Raw genomic sequence first — 15,330 nt, 5'->3', positions numbered from 1 at the left:
CAAAAATGTCTACTTCCCCAAGAAAAAATATCTCTTATAGAGGGTAAAGTAGTGGCGGCCATTCACAAACCTCAAATGTCACTAAGAGCAGGAATGTCCTTGCTAGGATCCCTTTCCTCCTGTACTCCAGCCGTTCAGTGGGCACAACTTCATACCCGAACATTGCAACATCAGATACTTCGGGAACAGAGAAAATTTCTGGGGCACCTTGAATCAAAAATAACTTTATCCGAGAAAGTCTTATCCTCCTTAGAGTGGTGGCTAGATAAAAACAACCTAGCGGGGGGTGTCCCTTGGATAATATCACCATCCCACACGATAACTACGGACGCTAGTCCCCACGGGTGGGGCGCACACATGGGAGATAGATTCTGCCAGGGAACCTGGGATAAGAATGAGGATTTATATTCATCAAACCTGAAAGAATTGAATGCGGTAAACTATGCACTGCATCAATTTCTCCCACAGCTACGAGGAAGCCACGTCAGAATCTGTTCAGACAACACTACGACAGTGGCGTATTTAAACAAACAAGGCGGCACAAGATCAGACGCTCTAATGTCTTCCGCAAACAGTACCTTAATCCTGGCCGAAAAGCATCTGTTGTCCCTCTCGGCAGTCCACATCAAATGAGAGGACAATCAACAAGCGGACTTTCTAAGTCGACACACTCTTCATCAAGGAGAATGGTGTCTCAATCCTCACATTTTCCACAAAATAACATTGTTATGGGGCAAGCCCCAAATAGACCTGAGCGCTACAGAACAAAACAAACAAGTCCAGAAATTCGCATCTCGGTCCCGTGCAGATCACCCGGACATTCTAGATGCTCTTCAAACACCCTGGCAATTCAAACTAGCGTATGCTTTCCCTCCGATAATTCTGCTCCCACAAGTAATACGGAAGATCAGGGAAGAGCAGGCCAGGATAATACTAATAGCACCATTCTGGCCCAAGAGACCATGGTTCTCGTGCCTGCGGTCAATGTGGGTGACGGATCCTTGGGTCCTTCCCTCAATCCCAAACCTTCTCTCTCAGGGACCTTTCTTCCACCCTCAGGTGGACAGCCTCCACCTGACGGCCTGGAATTTGAAAGGCAGATATTAAATTCCAGGGGGTTTTCAAAAGGCCTAATTGATACACTCCTGCTTAGCAGGAGACCATCTACAACAAAAATTTACACCAAAATATGGAAGAAGTTTCTTCAGTTCCATACTAGTTCAAACCCCTCTGAAGTCCCAATAAAATCTATACTAGAATTTCTACAGAAAGGGATAGAGTTAGGTCTGTCAGTTAACACACTAAAGGTCCAGGTGTCCGCTCTGGGTGCCCTCTATGGCCATAATATTGCTGGTAATAAATGGGTATCCCGCTTCATCACGGCCTGTGAACGAGTTACTCCTGTCCAAGAGTCAGCGACATTCAGGCCTTGTCGATAGATCAACCTTACCTTCTCACATTTCATGACAGACTAATCTTAAAACCGGACCCCTTATACCTTCCTAAGGTAGCAGGGAAGTTCCACAGGTCACAAGAGATACATCTTCCTACTTTCTTTAAAGACCCCTCTACTCCTGAAGAACAAAAATTTCATACTCTAGACGTCAGGAGAGTAGTTTTGCAATATATTGAGAAAACTAGTAGTTGGAGGCAGAGTAGGGCTCTGTTCATATCCTTCCAGGGCAAAAAGAAAGGATATGGAGTCACAAGAGCAACATTATCCAGGTGGATAAGAGACGCTATCCGGTTGGCCTATTCCATGAAAAACGAAGAACCTCCGGAGGTTATCAAAGCACATTCCACCAGAGCCATGGCTTCTTCCTGGGCCGAAAAAGGGAACGTGCCAATCGAGGATATATGTAAGGCTGCAACTTGGTTGGCTCCTTCCACTTTCTATAATCACTACAGGCTTGACCTGTCTTCAGACTCTGACCTACACTTTGGCAGGACTATCCTCAGCACGGTGCTCCCCCCCTAGGTGTTGGTCTTTGGAAATCTCTCCAGTGGGTGCTGTCATGGCGAAGGGTAAATAGCCGGATTACTTACGGTAATGCTCTTTTAATGAGTCCATGACAGCACCCAGTCACATCCCTCCCTAATAAAAGCCAATGTAATTACTTCTATGAAGTTTATGTTCTGATGATACATTGTAATGGTTGACTAACACTGGCGGTCCTCCGGGTACTCTGAAATTAAACTGAGGAGGAGGATGTCTCTGTAGGTTTCCTGTTCCTTGGGGCGGATCCCTATCTCTCCAGTGGGTGCTGTCATGGACTCATTAAAAGAGCATTACCGTAAGTAATCCGGCTAATTTTGAGCGTCTTACTTTTCTTGCACCGGTGATGGAGCTCAGACCGTAAGTGCATGCATGTCCAAAAATTTATAACACATGTTATCCCGTCAATATGTTTTTTAAACAAGTTTTTATTTATTTTTTGATTACCAGAACAGAGTCAAACATTACAGAAAGGGAGACTGCATCTGACTCCGAGGTGGTGATTGACCCCATTGGTGAAGGTGCCGAAGTGGCTGGCCCATCTGCGCAACCAACAGCAAGCAACCAACCACCACCAGCAGCAGCGTCTTCTGCCACACAGGAGGCTAATCCAGAGGTTGAGGAAGGGGCCCACAGCAGCAGTCCAACCTTGGCTCTGGATACATTACCACAGCCTTCTGCAAGACCACACCGTGGGCGGCGCAGAAGGGTGCCTTCTACCACTGCCACCAGGAGGCAAGTGGATACAGGGGTGTTGGACTATTTGTCCAGAGCTGCCCATGATGATGGGGAGGAAGCGTACTTCCGCAGTCTTGCCCGCTACTTGCTTCCCATTCCGCGCTCGCTCAGGCTGCGGACCAGAGGTTGTCTACAATTAGTGATAGATGGGGCAACACCCCCAAACAACTCTACTCCTGCGTTTAAGTATCTTGAAAGTTGGTAAATGACATCTAACAACCTTCTTGCAGTGCAAGACCTTCCACAGGAACAAACAGAACCAGTCGCAGCACCACCCCCACCACGTATTGCACCACAGCCACAGAAAGAAGAAACACACCAACACTGACTCTGATATTACCCGCAGCCCAGATAGTGATCTGACAATAGTCTCCAGAAATGGTCAGCCTTTGCCACAAGTGGGTCTAAATAGGTGACCATTAAGGTGGGGCGAGTAGAGTTAAAATCCCAAGGTCTGATAATTGTAGATATTGATCGGCGAGAATGTAACCCAATGATGACCCTATGATAATTGCAATCGTTAAGCATGAGAGCCTACAGAGACTTACTGTATGAACTTTTAAATATTTGTAATAACCTGTTGAAGGACAATTGGGCCACAGGACTATGTGTGGCCAGGACCTTACTTGTAAATAGTTACCCCGACTTTGCCTTAAAAATATGCCGCCGGTGTGGCTGAAAACCAGGCCCACTGACAGAGTCCCCTATAGCCACACCCAGGGTCGACACACAAAGTGGGTTAAGCCGGTTCCCACCAACCAAACTCCATGTATGCGGACAAAGACAATTCCTGGACGGCAGCGTAAGAGCTAGGTGCGGCAGTAATTGTGTTATTGTTTTTCTTTTTTGGGGTTTCTGTAATTTTTACGTTTTTAAGACTTTGTAGATTTTCATTTATTGTTGTTATTAACTGTTCTTGTTATGTTTTATCAGTCCGGGAGTACTGAATTTCACTAGGGGGGGGGGAATGTGGCACCCCAGGAGTCCGGTTGCCATAGTGGCATTGCCTCCCTCACAGGGGGTGATGTCATGCCTGGAAGCAAGGAGGGGTCCTCTTACCAGGTAACACCAGCATCCAACACCATTTCCTTACTCCAGACCAGAAGGGGGAGCTCTAACACCCGGTTTCAGGGGAGCTTCCCTATAAGTTCTGGCCTGGAGGAGGAGTTAGTCAGTCTGAGAGTGAGAGGAGAGAAATCGAGAAGAACCTGGGGAGTGAAGCTGTAACCAAGCTCACCCCAGAGCTGAGAGCTAGAAACCCGACACAGGAGTCCGTGGTCGCACGGGTACTGAAGTCCCGGCAGCTAAATCCAGAGGGTAGGAGACTGCTGGTCTCCTGGCCCATCTAACACCCAGTGGCACAGCAGCATACCAGAGCCCACGAAGGAGCCACACCTGTAATAGGCTCAAGTGGCCTGCCATGCGGGTACAGTTTTATTTTAACTGCCAGTGAGAGGAACTTCAGCAGAGCTTAAAGCAGCAAGGACCTAACAGGACAGCACAGTAGGAAGACCTCCGAACCCACCTGGCTAGGTGGATACTAAATTGCTTCCAGGCTGCCTGGATCTCAATTACCATCTGTTACCTGTGCCCCAGACTGCACCTTCAGCCATCAAGTAAAGGTAAAGAAAACTACAGCCCATGTGTCCTCCAGTCATTTCTTGCACCCTAAGTCCTGCACCCCAATGTCCACGAACCCTTACAACAGCACTGGTAGCCCTGGGGCCCCGCTCCACCTGTGGAAGCAGAACCATCCCAGCTGTGTCACCATCAGCCCCAGCAGTCCCCTTAAGCAGCGTTGGCCATCCATTGCTGAACACCACAGGTGGCGTCACGTTAAAATCCCTATAAACTTTCCCTCATTATTTTATTGCGCGCCCAGGGCCACTGACCGGGTCACTGCTGCCGTGACAACTCCCTGAAGAGCTGCCCGACCCGGTCCGAGTTTCCAACGGCCCTATCGGGCGTCACATATAAGGCTCAGCCATCTAGAAGTGAACTGGTGTGCCGAGAAAGTGACAGTGAGTGACTGAAAATTAGTAAAGATCACATCACATCCCATCCCATAACCTACAAACAGTGTCAGGTCAGCACCGTTATACTGATTAAAATGATACCTTGGTTAATGAAATCCGTCTTGTGGTTGTTATTTAATCGTTATTTTCAGTTTTGATTTAATGATATTTTCATGCTCCGGGGCGGTCTGTGGGGGGTCTTCACGTGGGGCTCTGCTTAGGTATTCATCTGTATGGTTTCTGACAAGTAACTGATCCCTTACTGGCCTGCCAACTATTGTACATAATGAATATTATATTATTATATATGTTGGGAAAAAAAATCAGCTTCAGCAGGCAGGCTAGAGCCCTTATCTCAACATAATCAAGTCTGTCTGGGATTACATTAAAAGACAGTAGGATTTCTGAAAGCCTACATCCACAGAACATCTGTGGTTAGTTCTTAAAGATGTTTGGAATAACCGTTTTCCTCAATACCTAGACAAATTGGTGCTAAGAGGCAAAGATCGCACACCAAATATTGATTTGATTTACATTTCTCTTTTGTTCATTCATTTTACAATTTATTAATTGATAACTATAAATTATTAACACTTCTATTTTTGAAAGTTTTTTCACACATGCCTAAAGCTTTTACACAGTGCGGTATGCCCGTAGAGTATCATACTATTAGCAGTACATTGTCTATTTATCATCTAACAATGATTGTTTTGCTGACATGTGATCCATTTACAAATAAGTGATACTCTATTACGTAGAACAAGTGACCACGCATAGTAGACTAACTTTTATATATGCCTTGAGACAAGCTGAGCTGTCCAAGGTCCAAAAGCACCAAGACTGAGAGTCACTGTTGGGTTGGGAGGAAGAAAAGACACATCTATAGTGGTTGATTGGAAGCCTATTTCTGAAATTAATGCTCCATGTACAAACTTATATCGTATTCGTACTTAGTGGTCAGAGTATCCAAAGTTCTGTTTGAGGTGAGCAGATTTATTAAGTAAATGGGGCCAAATTTATTAAAAGGTGCAAGCTGCGTAATACATTTGGTGCAGATTTAGGCTATCTTAAAGTCACAAAGCAGAATTTTCTGGTGTAAAGCTTAAAAGGGTTATCCACAATTTTTGTATTTTTCTCTTATGGATCTATGAACTTATTGCTAACTACCTTCCAGTTGTGCCCGGCGCCGACCTCTGCTGCTAAGAGAGGTAACGGCCACTTCGGCCAGCGTATCTGCTGAATCATTTGACCTCACATCAACAGAACAGCTCTGTCTCTTCCGACTCTGTTCTGCTCTGTCGATGGAGCGTCACTGATGATGTGATGCTTTTGGACAGTTGGCTCCCCAGAGTTAGGTAGCAGACCGTCTGTAGGTTCTTAGACCCACAAACCCCCCTCACGAAAGTCCCAGATTACCCCTTTATTAAATCTGTCTGAACATTAGTGGTTAGTCTGTTCTTGATACTCTACATCACCTTTTTTCCCACATTTACCAGCATGGCACAAAAATTGAAAATTTTGAGAAGTGTGATTTTATTTTTTTTTTAAATTGTGGCTGTTTTGGTACTTAGGCAAGAGCCAAACTGGCATAATCTGATTGAAAAATGTGGGACACATTACTGTGTGCTGTCCTACTGTTATATAAATGAAGCCGTTCTTGTAAAGAGGTGACGGCCCCAACAATAACTTGTGAATTCACAGAAATGGGTATTTAGAAGAGAATTCCAGTGAAGTTGCTTGTTAGCAGTTGTGAGGACACACAAAGCTGCGGGGTGCACATGGACTTCTGGATCTACCCAGCCAATAGGTAAGGGTAAGCTGTGGTAGAGGGTTACCTCCAAGAGATCCAGAGCAGCAAAAGAAGTTAGCTTAGACAGACGTATCTCAGATACTGTAGAAGGCAATTTTACAACATTTTATAGAGTTAAGCGCTATCAGAAACTCTGCATTAGAGCTCATTCATATGTTAGTGATAATCGGTCCTAGTTTCGTCAGTGTTTTTTTTTTTAATTAGAGTTCCATAAGCGTTCGTAAGAAAGTCAGTTTTTCCCGTCAGAGTTTGGTTCGAGGTTCTTCAATTTTTCTCAAATATGAAACAAATAAAAAAAGTTTCTGTATCCTTTCCTGTGCGTGAACAGTGGGCAGTACACTGATGGCATCTGACTGCTATCCCATTTTTCCACTGACCTATAAAGTTGTGTTGCAGATTTTAAAGGGAACCTGTCACCTGAATTTGGCGGGACCTTTTTTCGGTCCGATGGGCGGTGTTTTCGGGTGTTTTATTCACACCTTCCTTTCCCGCTGGCCGCACGCTGGCCACAATATTGCCTTGAAGTTGATTCGCTTTCCTCCGTAGATCACGCCTGCGCAAGGCAATCTTGCCTTGCGCACGCGCAGTATGCTTTGCCCAACTGAGGGCAAAGCCAAAAAGCATTAGTGCGCATGCGCCGGCGCACTATGTCCCGGAACACAACAAAATACTTCCAGGACATAGTGCGCCGGCGCATGCACACTAATGCTTTTCGGCTTTGCCCGCAGTTGGGCAAAGCATACTGCGCGTGCACAAGGCAAGATTGCAGGCGTGATCTACGGAGGAAAGCGAATCAACTTCAAGGCAATATTGCCGCCAGCGTGCGGCCAGCGGGAAAGGGAGGGTGCATAAAACACCCGAAAACACCGCCCATCGGACCGAAAAAAGGTCCCGCCAAATTCAGGTGACAGGTTCCCTTTAATCTGACACTCAGATCAATATCAGACATTTCTGTGTTTTTGCATGGATCACTCATTTTGTGAAAAACCACGGACATGTAACAGTCCCATCCGCTATTATAGGTACGAGTGCTATCCATGAACACAAGGCTACCACTCATACACAAACGAACATTTGGATGAGCCCATATGAGATATTCTCTTTTTTATTGCAGATGAAATGTAAAAAAACAAGCAGCTACGATTCATCCATATTTTTAGAGAAAGCAGAGGAAGGTAAAGAGTACTGTGCAGAGGTCATTGCATACGCAAGTTCCATCAATAGGAATAGCAGCAGCAGTCAAACAGTCTGTATCCAGATACAAGGTAAGAATAATGCTATATGTAATATCAATGTACGCAAATTACTAGACTTCAATTTGACTTCACTTAAAACTTAACGGACTTAACGGCAAACTGTCATCAGGTTTTTGCCAACCCATCTGAGAACAGCAAAATACTGATGCAGAGACCCTGATTCCAGTGATGTACCACTGGCTGGTCTGCTTGTTGTCATTTTGATAAAATCACAGTTTTCTCTGCAGCAGATCTAGCAGTTCTCTGATTGCTAAGCTCTGTATAACCCCGTCCACATCAGTGATTGGCAGCTTTCGTTCATCTACAGTGTATACAGAAAGCTGCCAATCAGTGGTGGGGGCGGGGTTATAGAGCTCATGATTATGGAGGACTACATGGCAGCAGCTTTACTAGTCCTGTAGTGATAATCTCCTGCTGATAAATCAGTAATTATCAAAACTACAGCAAGCAGTCCATTAAGTGATACATCGCTACAATCAGGGTCTCTGTCTCTACAGCAAGCTGCTCTCAAATTAGGTGGCCATAAACCTAGTGACAGATTCCCTTTAAGGTGTGAGCTTAAGTTAACACTAATGTTCTATTCCCTCCTTCAAGGACAAAACCTCCCAAGGCAATATTACCAAATTGTACCTGTCCTGTCATTAAATAATATTGCCAGAAATTGGCAGAGAATCTTGTTATGTAAAAAATATGGTAAGCATAATTCATACAAACATGCATTCTTAAAATACTACAACTTTACATATTAAATAACCAAATTCGGACTTATGTAATAAGACAGCCGAAAGAAGAGAACCATATGTGATATTAAAAACTTTTTCAAATTTTATTATAAATCATTAAAATACAAATAGAAAAATGGCACAAAAAGAGATATAGCAAAGTGTCCAGGAGGGGGGGGATCCTAGTCCTATCCAAGGTGAAAATTTCACCCAATTAGTATGTAAATATCAATGATATCAGTAGGCATAGTAAAACTAGGTGCATAGGTTAAATAACCGTGTTACCCATGTACTGTAATATACCTGATGTTGTACGGTCAGAGCAGTGGCGTAACTACAAAGTTATGGGCCCCGGTGCGAACTTCCAAATGGGGCCCCCCCCCTACCCCCCCACCTTCCCCCGCCCCCGCAACCCCCCCACCTTCCCCCGCCCCGCTTCCCCTAGATACGCCTCGGACTGTTGCAGGAATCTCCTGCACTGCAACATGGTGTTGGGTGCCAGCACAGCCCGCACAGTGGTATATCCAGCACAGCCCGCACAGTGGTATATCCAGCACAGACCGCACAGTGGTATATCCAGCACAGACCGCACAGTGGTATATCCAGCACAGCCCTCACAGTGGTATATCCAGCACAGACCGCACAGTGGTATATCCAGCACAGCCCGCACAGGGGTATATACAGCACAGCCCGCACAGTGGTATATCCAGCACAGACCGCACAGTGGTATATCCAGCACAGCCCTCACAGTGGTATATCCAGCACAGACCGCACAGTGGTATATACAGCACAGCCCGCACAGGGGTATATACAGCACAGCCCGCACAGTGGTATATCCAGCACAGACCGCACAGTGGTATATCCAGCACAGACCGCACAGTGGTATATCCAGCACAGCCCGCACAGTGGTATATCCAGCACAGACCGCACAGTGGTATATCCAGCACAGCCCTCACAGTGGTATATCCAGCACAGACAGCACAGTGGTATATCCAGCACAGACCGCACAGTGGTATATCCAGCAGAGCCCGCACAGTGGTATATAGAGCACAGCCCGCACAGTGTTATATACAGCAGAGCCCGCACAGTGGTATATACAGCAGAGCCCGCACAGTGGTATATACAGCAGAGCCCGCACAGGGATATATACAGCAGAGCCCGCACAGGGATATATACAGCACAGCCCCCACAGGGGTATATACAGCAGAGCCCGCACAGGGATATATACAGCACAGCCCCACAGGGGTATATACAGCACAGCCCGCACAGGGGTATATACAGCACAGCCCGCACAGGGGTATATAGAGCACAGCCCACATCTCATCTCATCCCCCCCGATAATGGCCCCACAGTCCGGTTAAAAAGAAAAAAAAAAAAAAACTCTCCTCACCCTTCCTTTTGCCCGCGCTGCTCCTGGCGGCTGCAGTCTGCCCAGGACACTGCAGGTGCGCGATGATATGACGTCATCGCGCACCCGCAGTGTACTGTCAGAGGCAGAGCGGGGAATGATGGGAGAGGAAGCGTCAGGTGACGCTCTCTCCTCCCATCATTGCATTGAACTATACCGGTGTCATAGACGCCGGTATAGTTAAATGCGGCGGCGGCGGCACTGGGGGGGTTCCGGGGGAGGAACAGTGCAGCGGCCCACTACTGGCATCGGCTCTTCTGGCATTTGCCAGAAGTGCCCGATGGCCAGCCTGGCCCTGCTCAGACCTGCCGGCCCGGGGCCCCTGACCTGCGGGGCCCGGTCGCAATGGCGACCGCTGCGACCGCGGTAGTTACGCCCCTGGGTCAGAGTAATGTATAAGAAAGAAGCTAAGGGCGAAACGCGTGTTGGGGTGATGCGGGATGCCTAACCTATCCTAACTCCCTGGTTCAGTGGTTTATTGTGCTCAGGTAAAGTGCTCTACATTTTCAGTATTACTGTCCATTGCAGGGAGTTATTTATCTACAGCTCTGGCAAAAATTAAGAGACCACTGCACAGTTTTATAAAAATCAGCTTCTCTACATGTCTGACAGCCATTCCATTCCAGTGTCAGTTGGAATCCATCTATTTATCCATCTTCCTCTTGATTAAATTCCAGAGGTTTTCAATGGGGTTCAGGTCTGGAGATTGGGCTGCCCATGACAGGGTTTTGATGTGGTCCTTCATTCACACCTTGATTGACCTGGCTGTATGGCATGGTGCATTGTGCCTGCTGGAAAAACCAGTCCTCAGAGTTGGGGAATATTGCCTGAGCAGAAGGAATCAACTGTTTTTCCAGGATAACCTTGTATGTGGCTTGATTCATACTTCATATGTCCTTCGCAAAGATTAACCTGCCCAATTCCAGCCTTGCTGAAGCATCCCCAGATCATCACCAATCCTCCACCAAATTTCACAGTGGGTGCAAGACACTGTGGCTTGCACGCCTTTCCAGGTCTCCGTCTAACCATTAGACGACCAGGTGTTGGGCAAAGCTGAAAATTACACTCATCAGAGAAGATTACCTTACTCCAGTCCTCTATGGTCCAATCTCAAAGGTCTTTGGCAAACTTGAGCCTGGCTCTCCTTTGCTTCTCATTGATGAAAGGCTTTTTTCTAGCTTTACATGACTTGAGCCCTGCCTCTAGGAGCGTGTTATGAACTTCTCTTGCTGTGCACTTCACCCCATCTGCCATTTGCCATTCCTTTTGTAGGTCACTTGATGTCATCCTGCAGTTGCTGAGTGACATTTGAATAAGATGATGGTCATCCTGGTCAGTGGAGAGTCGTTTTCGCCCTCTGCCGGTGTGTAGCTTTGTTGTCCCTAATTCTGCTGCTTGACCTTGTTGTAATGGACTGCCGTCTTAGAAATTTTAAGGATGGAGGCAACATGACGCTCACTGTGTCCATCTGCTAGTAAAGACCGAATTGAGCCCTTCTTTTCCTCACTCAAGACTTTTCTTTTCAATGCCTTTGGCATGGTTAAAAGTTATTTTTTCATTCCTATTACTTTTGGGATATTACTAGCACTTGTTTTGCCATCCAGCTTGTCCTATTGCAAGAGGATTGTGAACACCACAGCAGAGTTTTTTTCCTTCGTTAAATAAGATTTGGTTCAGGTGATCATCTAATCAGAAGCACATTAAGTAGAATGACACTGGAATGGAATGGCTGTCAGACATGTAGAGAAGCTGATTTTTATAAAACGGTGCAGTGGTCTCTTAATTTTTGCCAGAGCTGTATATATGGATATATATTTGTTTTTTCAGTTGCTGAAATAAAAATTTAACACATTCTCAGCTACTTCTATAACTTTTATACTGGGGACATATGAGATAGTGGGAGTTCGACATCCATCACCCACACCACCAGCATTTCTCAGGACTGGCAGCAGTTGTTGAGCTGTATAACAGAGCAATAATCACTGTAGTGGTCGTCGCTGCCGACGATATAATATGTAATATTTTTGTAACTAATGTATATAGCTCAGAAATATAATATGAACTCTTTAGAAATATTTACCGTGAACTATACAATAATAACACATAATCTAACCAATCAAACTGGGTATAAATATTACTGCCACACAGAATAGAAATACTGTAACATCACAGCATAGTGCCAAAATACTTACAATTACACGTCATGTAAATAAAATAGGCAAAGGTTACTACAATTTATACTGCACTACCAAGGCCAAATAATATATTGTATGATCAGTACAAAGAAACTCCTGCTAAATGTGAATATACCGGTGTGTGTGTGTGTGTGTGTGTATATATATATATATATATATATATATATATATATACACTCACCGGCCACTTTATTAGGTACACCATGCTAGTAACGGGTTGGACCCCCTTTTGCCTTCAGAACTGCCTCAATTCTTCGTGGCATAGATTCAACAAGGTGCTGGAAGCATTCCTCAGAGATTTTGGTCCATATTGACATGATGGCATCACACAGTTGCCGCAGATTTGTCGGCTGCACATCCCAAAGATGCTCCATACAAGGCAGGATGGATCCATGCTTTCATGTTGTTTACGCCAAATTCTGACCCTACCATCCGAATGTCGCAGCAGAAATCGAGACTCATCAGACCAAGCAACGTTTTTCCAATCTTCTACTGTCCAATTTCGATGAGCTTGTACAAATTGTAGCCTCCGTTTCCTGTTCTTAGCTGAAAGGAGTGGTACCTGGTGTGGTCTTCTGCTGCTGTAGCCCATCTGCCTCAAAGTTCGACGCACTGTGCGTTCAGAGATGCTCTTAGGCCTACCTTGGTTGTAACGGGTGGCGATTTGAGTCACTGTTGCCTTTCTATCAGCTCGAACCAGTCTGCCCATTCTCCTCTGACCTCTGGCATCAACAAGGCATTTCCGCCCACAGAACTGCCGCTCACTGGATTTTTTTTCTTTTTCGGACCATTCTCTGTAAACCCTAGAGATGGTTGTGCGTGAAAATCCCAGTAGATCAGCAGTTTCTGAAATACTCAGACCAGCCCTTCTGGCACCAACAACCATGCCACGTTCAAAGGCACTCAAATCACCTTTCTTCCCCATACTGATGCTCGGTTTGAACTGCAGGAGATTGTCTTGACCATGTCTACATGCCTAAATGCACTGAGTTGCCGCCATGTGATTGGCTGATTAGAAATTAAGTGTTAACAAGAAGTTGGACAGGTGTACCTAATAAAGTGGCCGGTGAGTGTATATATATATATATATATATATATATATATATATATATATATATATATATATATATATATATATATATATATATATATACAGTATATGACCATACATTTCCCAGATGATGCTGCCATACAGTTTCTCTGTGCATACTTCTTTGCCAGTCAGACTCTGCTTTACACCGATGAGGTGCCAACACCCCGAAAAGCTGTCTGTAGATGAGGGTCACTATTTATCCCTGGCGATGCTGCAGGTCTCATTAAATGGATGGACATTGGATAACTATCTGTTCTACTTGGTTCTTGTGAGGAAAATGATTAAAAAACAAGGTAAAAACTGCTGTAAAAAAACCTCTCAGGTGGCCAGAGTGAAATGATCCAATACGGGATCCATTCTTTGGAAAGTGGAGGGAGATATCATAAAATGTCTTCTTTTCTATTTGTCCAGCCAAAAACGACATGCTTTTTTTTAACACTGAAGCCATGATGGAAGGTCATCTGTTGTGTCGATCATTTTCAGTACTGCATATGCCCAAAACACAGGAGGTGCTAAGAGTCTCCTCTAGTAAAAATGGAGCCAAAGAAAAACAGATGCAAAATGGAAATCAAAGCTTGCTATTTTAAATTGATCCATTTCTTTCTCTTTTTTTTTTACGACAAATCTGTGGAATAATAATAGTAATTTTTATTTCGATAGTGCCAACGTATTCCACAACACTTTACATTACAGTGGGTACTCGGACAGAAGATACAATCTATGAATCAAAACTTTGATTTTCGATTTGCATGTGTTTTTGCTTAGTTTGTTACAGATGCATTTTTCTTTTTTAAACGGATAATGGATCCCCTACAAACAGATGAAAAAAGCCTAATCTACTGCTTTTGGGGGGCAATTGTACCAATCACAAGTTGGAGACGATATACAGTATACAGTGGATACAGAAAATATTCAGACCTTTTAAATTTTTCGTTCTTTGTTACATTGCAGCCACTTGGTAAATTCAAAAAAGTTAATTTTTTTGTCAATAATGTACACTCTGCGCCCCATCTTGACTTAAAAACCCCACAGAAATGTAGAAATGTTTGCATATTTATTAAAAAAGAAAAACTGAAATATCACATGGTCATAAGTATTCAGACCCTTTGCTCAGTATTGAGGAGAAGCACCTTTTGAGTTAGTACAGTCATGAGTCTTCTTGGGAATGATGCAACAAGTTTTTCACACCTGGATTTGGGGATCCTCTGCCATTCTTCCTTGTAGATCCTCTCCAGTTCCGTTAGGTTGGAAGGTGAATGTTGGTGGACAGCCATTTTCAGGTCTCTCCAGAGATGCTCAATTGGGTTTAGGTCAGGGCTCTGGCTGGGCCGGTCAAGTATGGTCACAGAGTTGTTCTGAAGCCATTCCTTTGTTATTTTAGCTGTGTGCTTAGGGCCATTGTCTTGTTGGAATGTGAACCATAGGCCAAATCTGAGGTCCAGAGCACTCTGGAAGAGGTTTTCATCCAGGATATCTCTGTACTTGGCCACATTCATGTTTCCTTCAATGACAACCAGTCATCCTGTCCCTGCAGCTGAAAAACTGCCCCATAGCATGATGCTGCCACCACCATGTTTCACTGTTGGGATTGTATTGGACAGGTGATGTGGCTGTGGCTGAGCTCCAGAGATGCAGTAGGGAGATGGGAGAAAGTTCCACAAAATCAACTATCACTGCAGCCCTCCACCAGTCGGGTCTTTATGGCAGAGTGGCCCGGCGGAAGCCTCTTCTCGGTGCAAGACATATGAAAGCGCGCATAGAATTTGCTAAAAGACATATGAAGACTCCCAGACTATAAGAAATAAGATTCTCTGGTCTGATGAGATAAACATAGACCTTTTGGTGATAATTCTAAGCGGTATGTGTGGAGAAAACCAGGCACTGCTCATCACCTGTCCAATACAATCCCAACAGTGAAACATGGTGGTGGTAGCATCATTCTATGGGGGTGTTTTTCAGCTGCAGGGACAGGACGACTGGTTGTCATTGAAGGAAACATGAATGCGGCCAAGTACAGAGAGATCCTGGATGAAAACCTCTCCCAGAGTGCTCTGGACCTCAGACTTGACCAAAGGTTCACCGTTTAACAAGACAATG

General features: G+C 44.9%; 1 protein-coding gene across 1 annotated transcript in view; it reads left to right on the top strand.

Annotated features, from left to right (window-relative positions):
• IL20RB (interleukin 20 receptor subunit beta) overlaps positions 1-15,330 on the top strand; it is a 138,824-nt gene that overhangs the window by 119,202 nt on the left and 4,292 nt on the right. Inside the window, exon 5 of the mRNA XM_077291299.1 lies at positions 7,674-7,824. Within this exon, the coding sequence (XP_077147414.1) occupies positions 7,674-7,824 (151 nt within the window). The remainder of the gene's footprint in view (positions 1-7,673; positions 7,825-15,330) is intronic.

This window comes from Ranitomeya variabilis, chromosome 2, assembly GCF_051348905.1.
Source record: "Ranitomeya variabilis isolate aRanVar5 chromosome 2, aRanVar5.hap1, whole genome shotgun sequence".
In the NCBI taxonomy this organism is placed as follows: Eukaryota; Metazoa; Chordata; class Amphibia; order Anura; family Dendrobatidae; genus Ranitomeya; species Ranitomeya variabilis.
The sequence above is the reverse complement of the archived record's forward strand: the minus strand, read 5'-3'. Positions and strand labels throughout refer to the sequence as shown.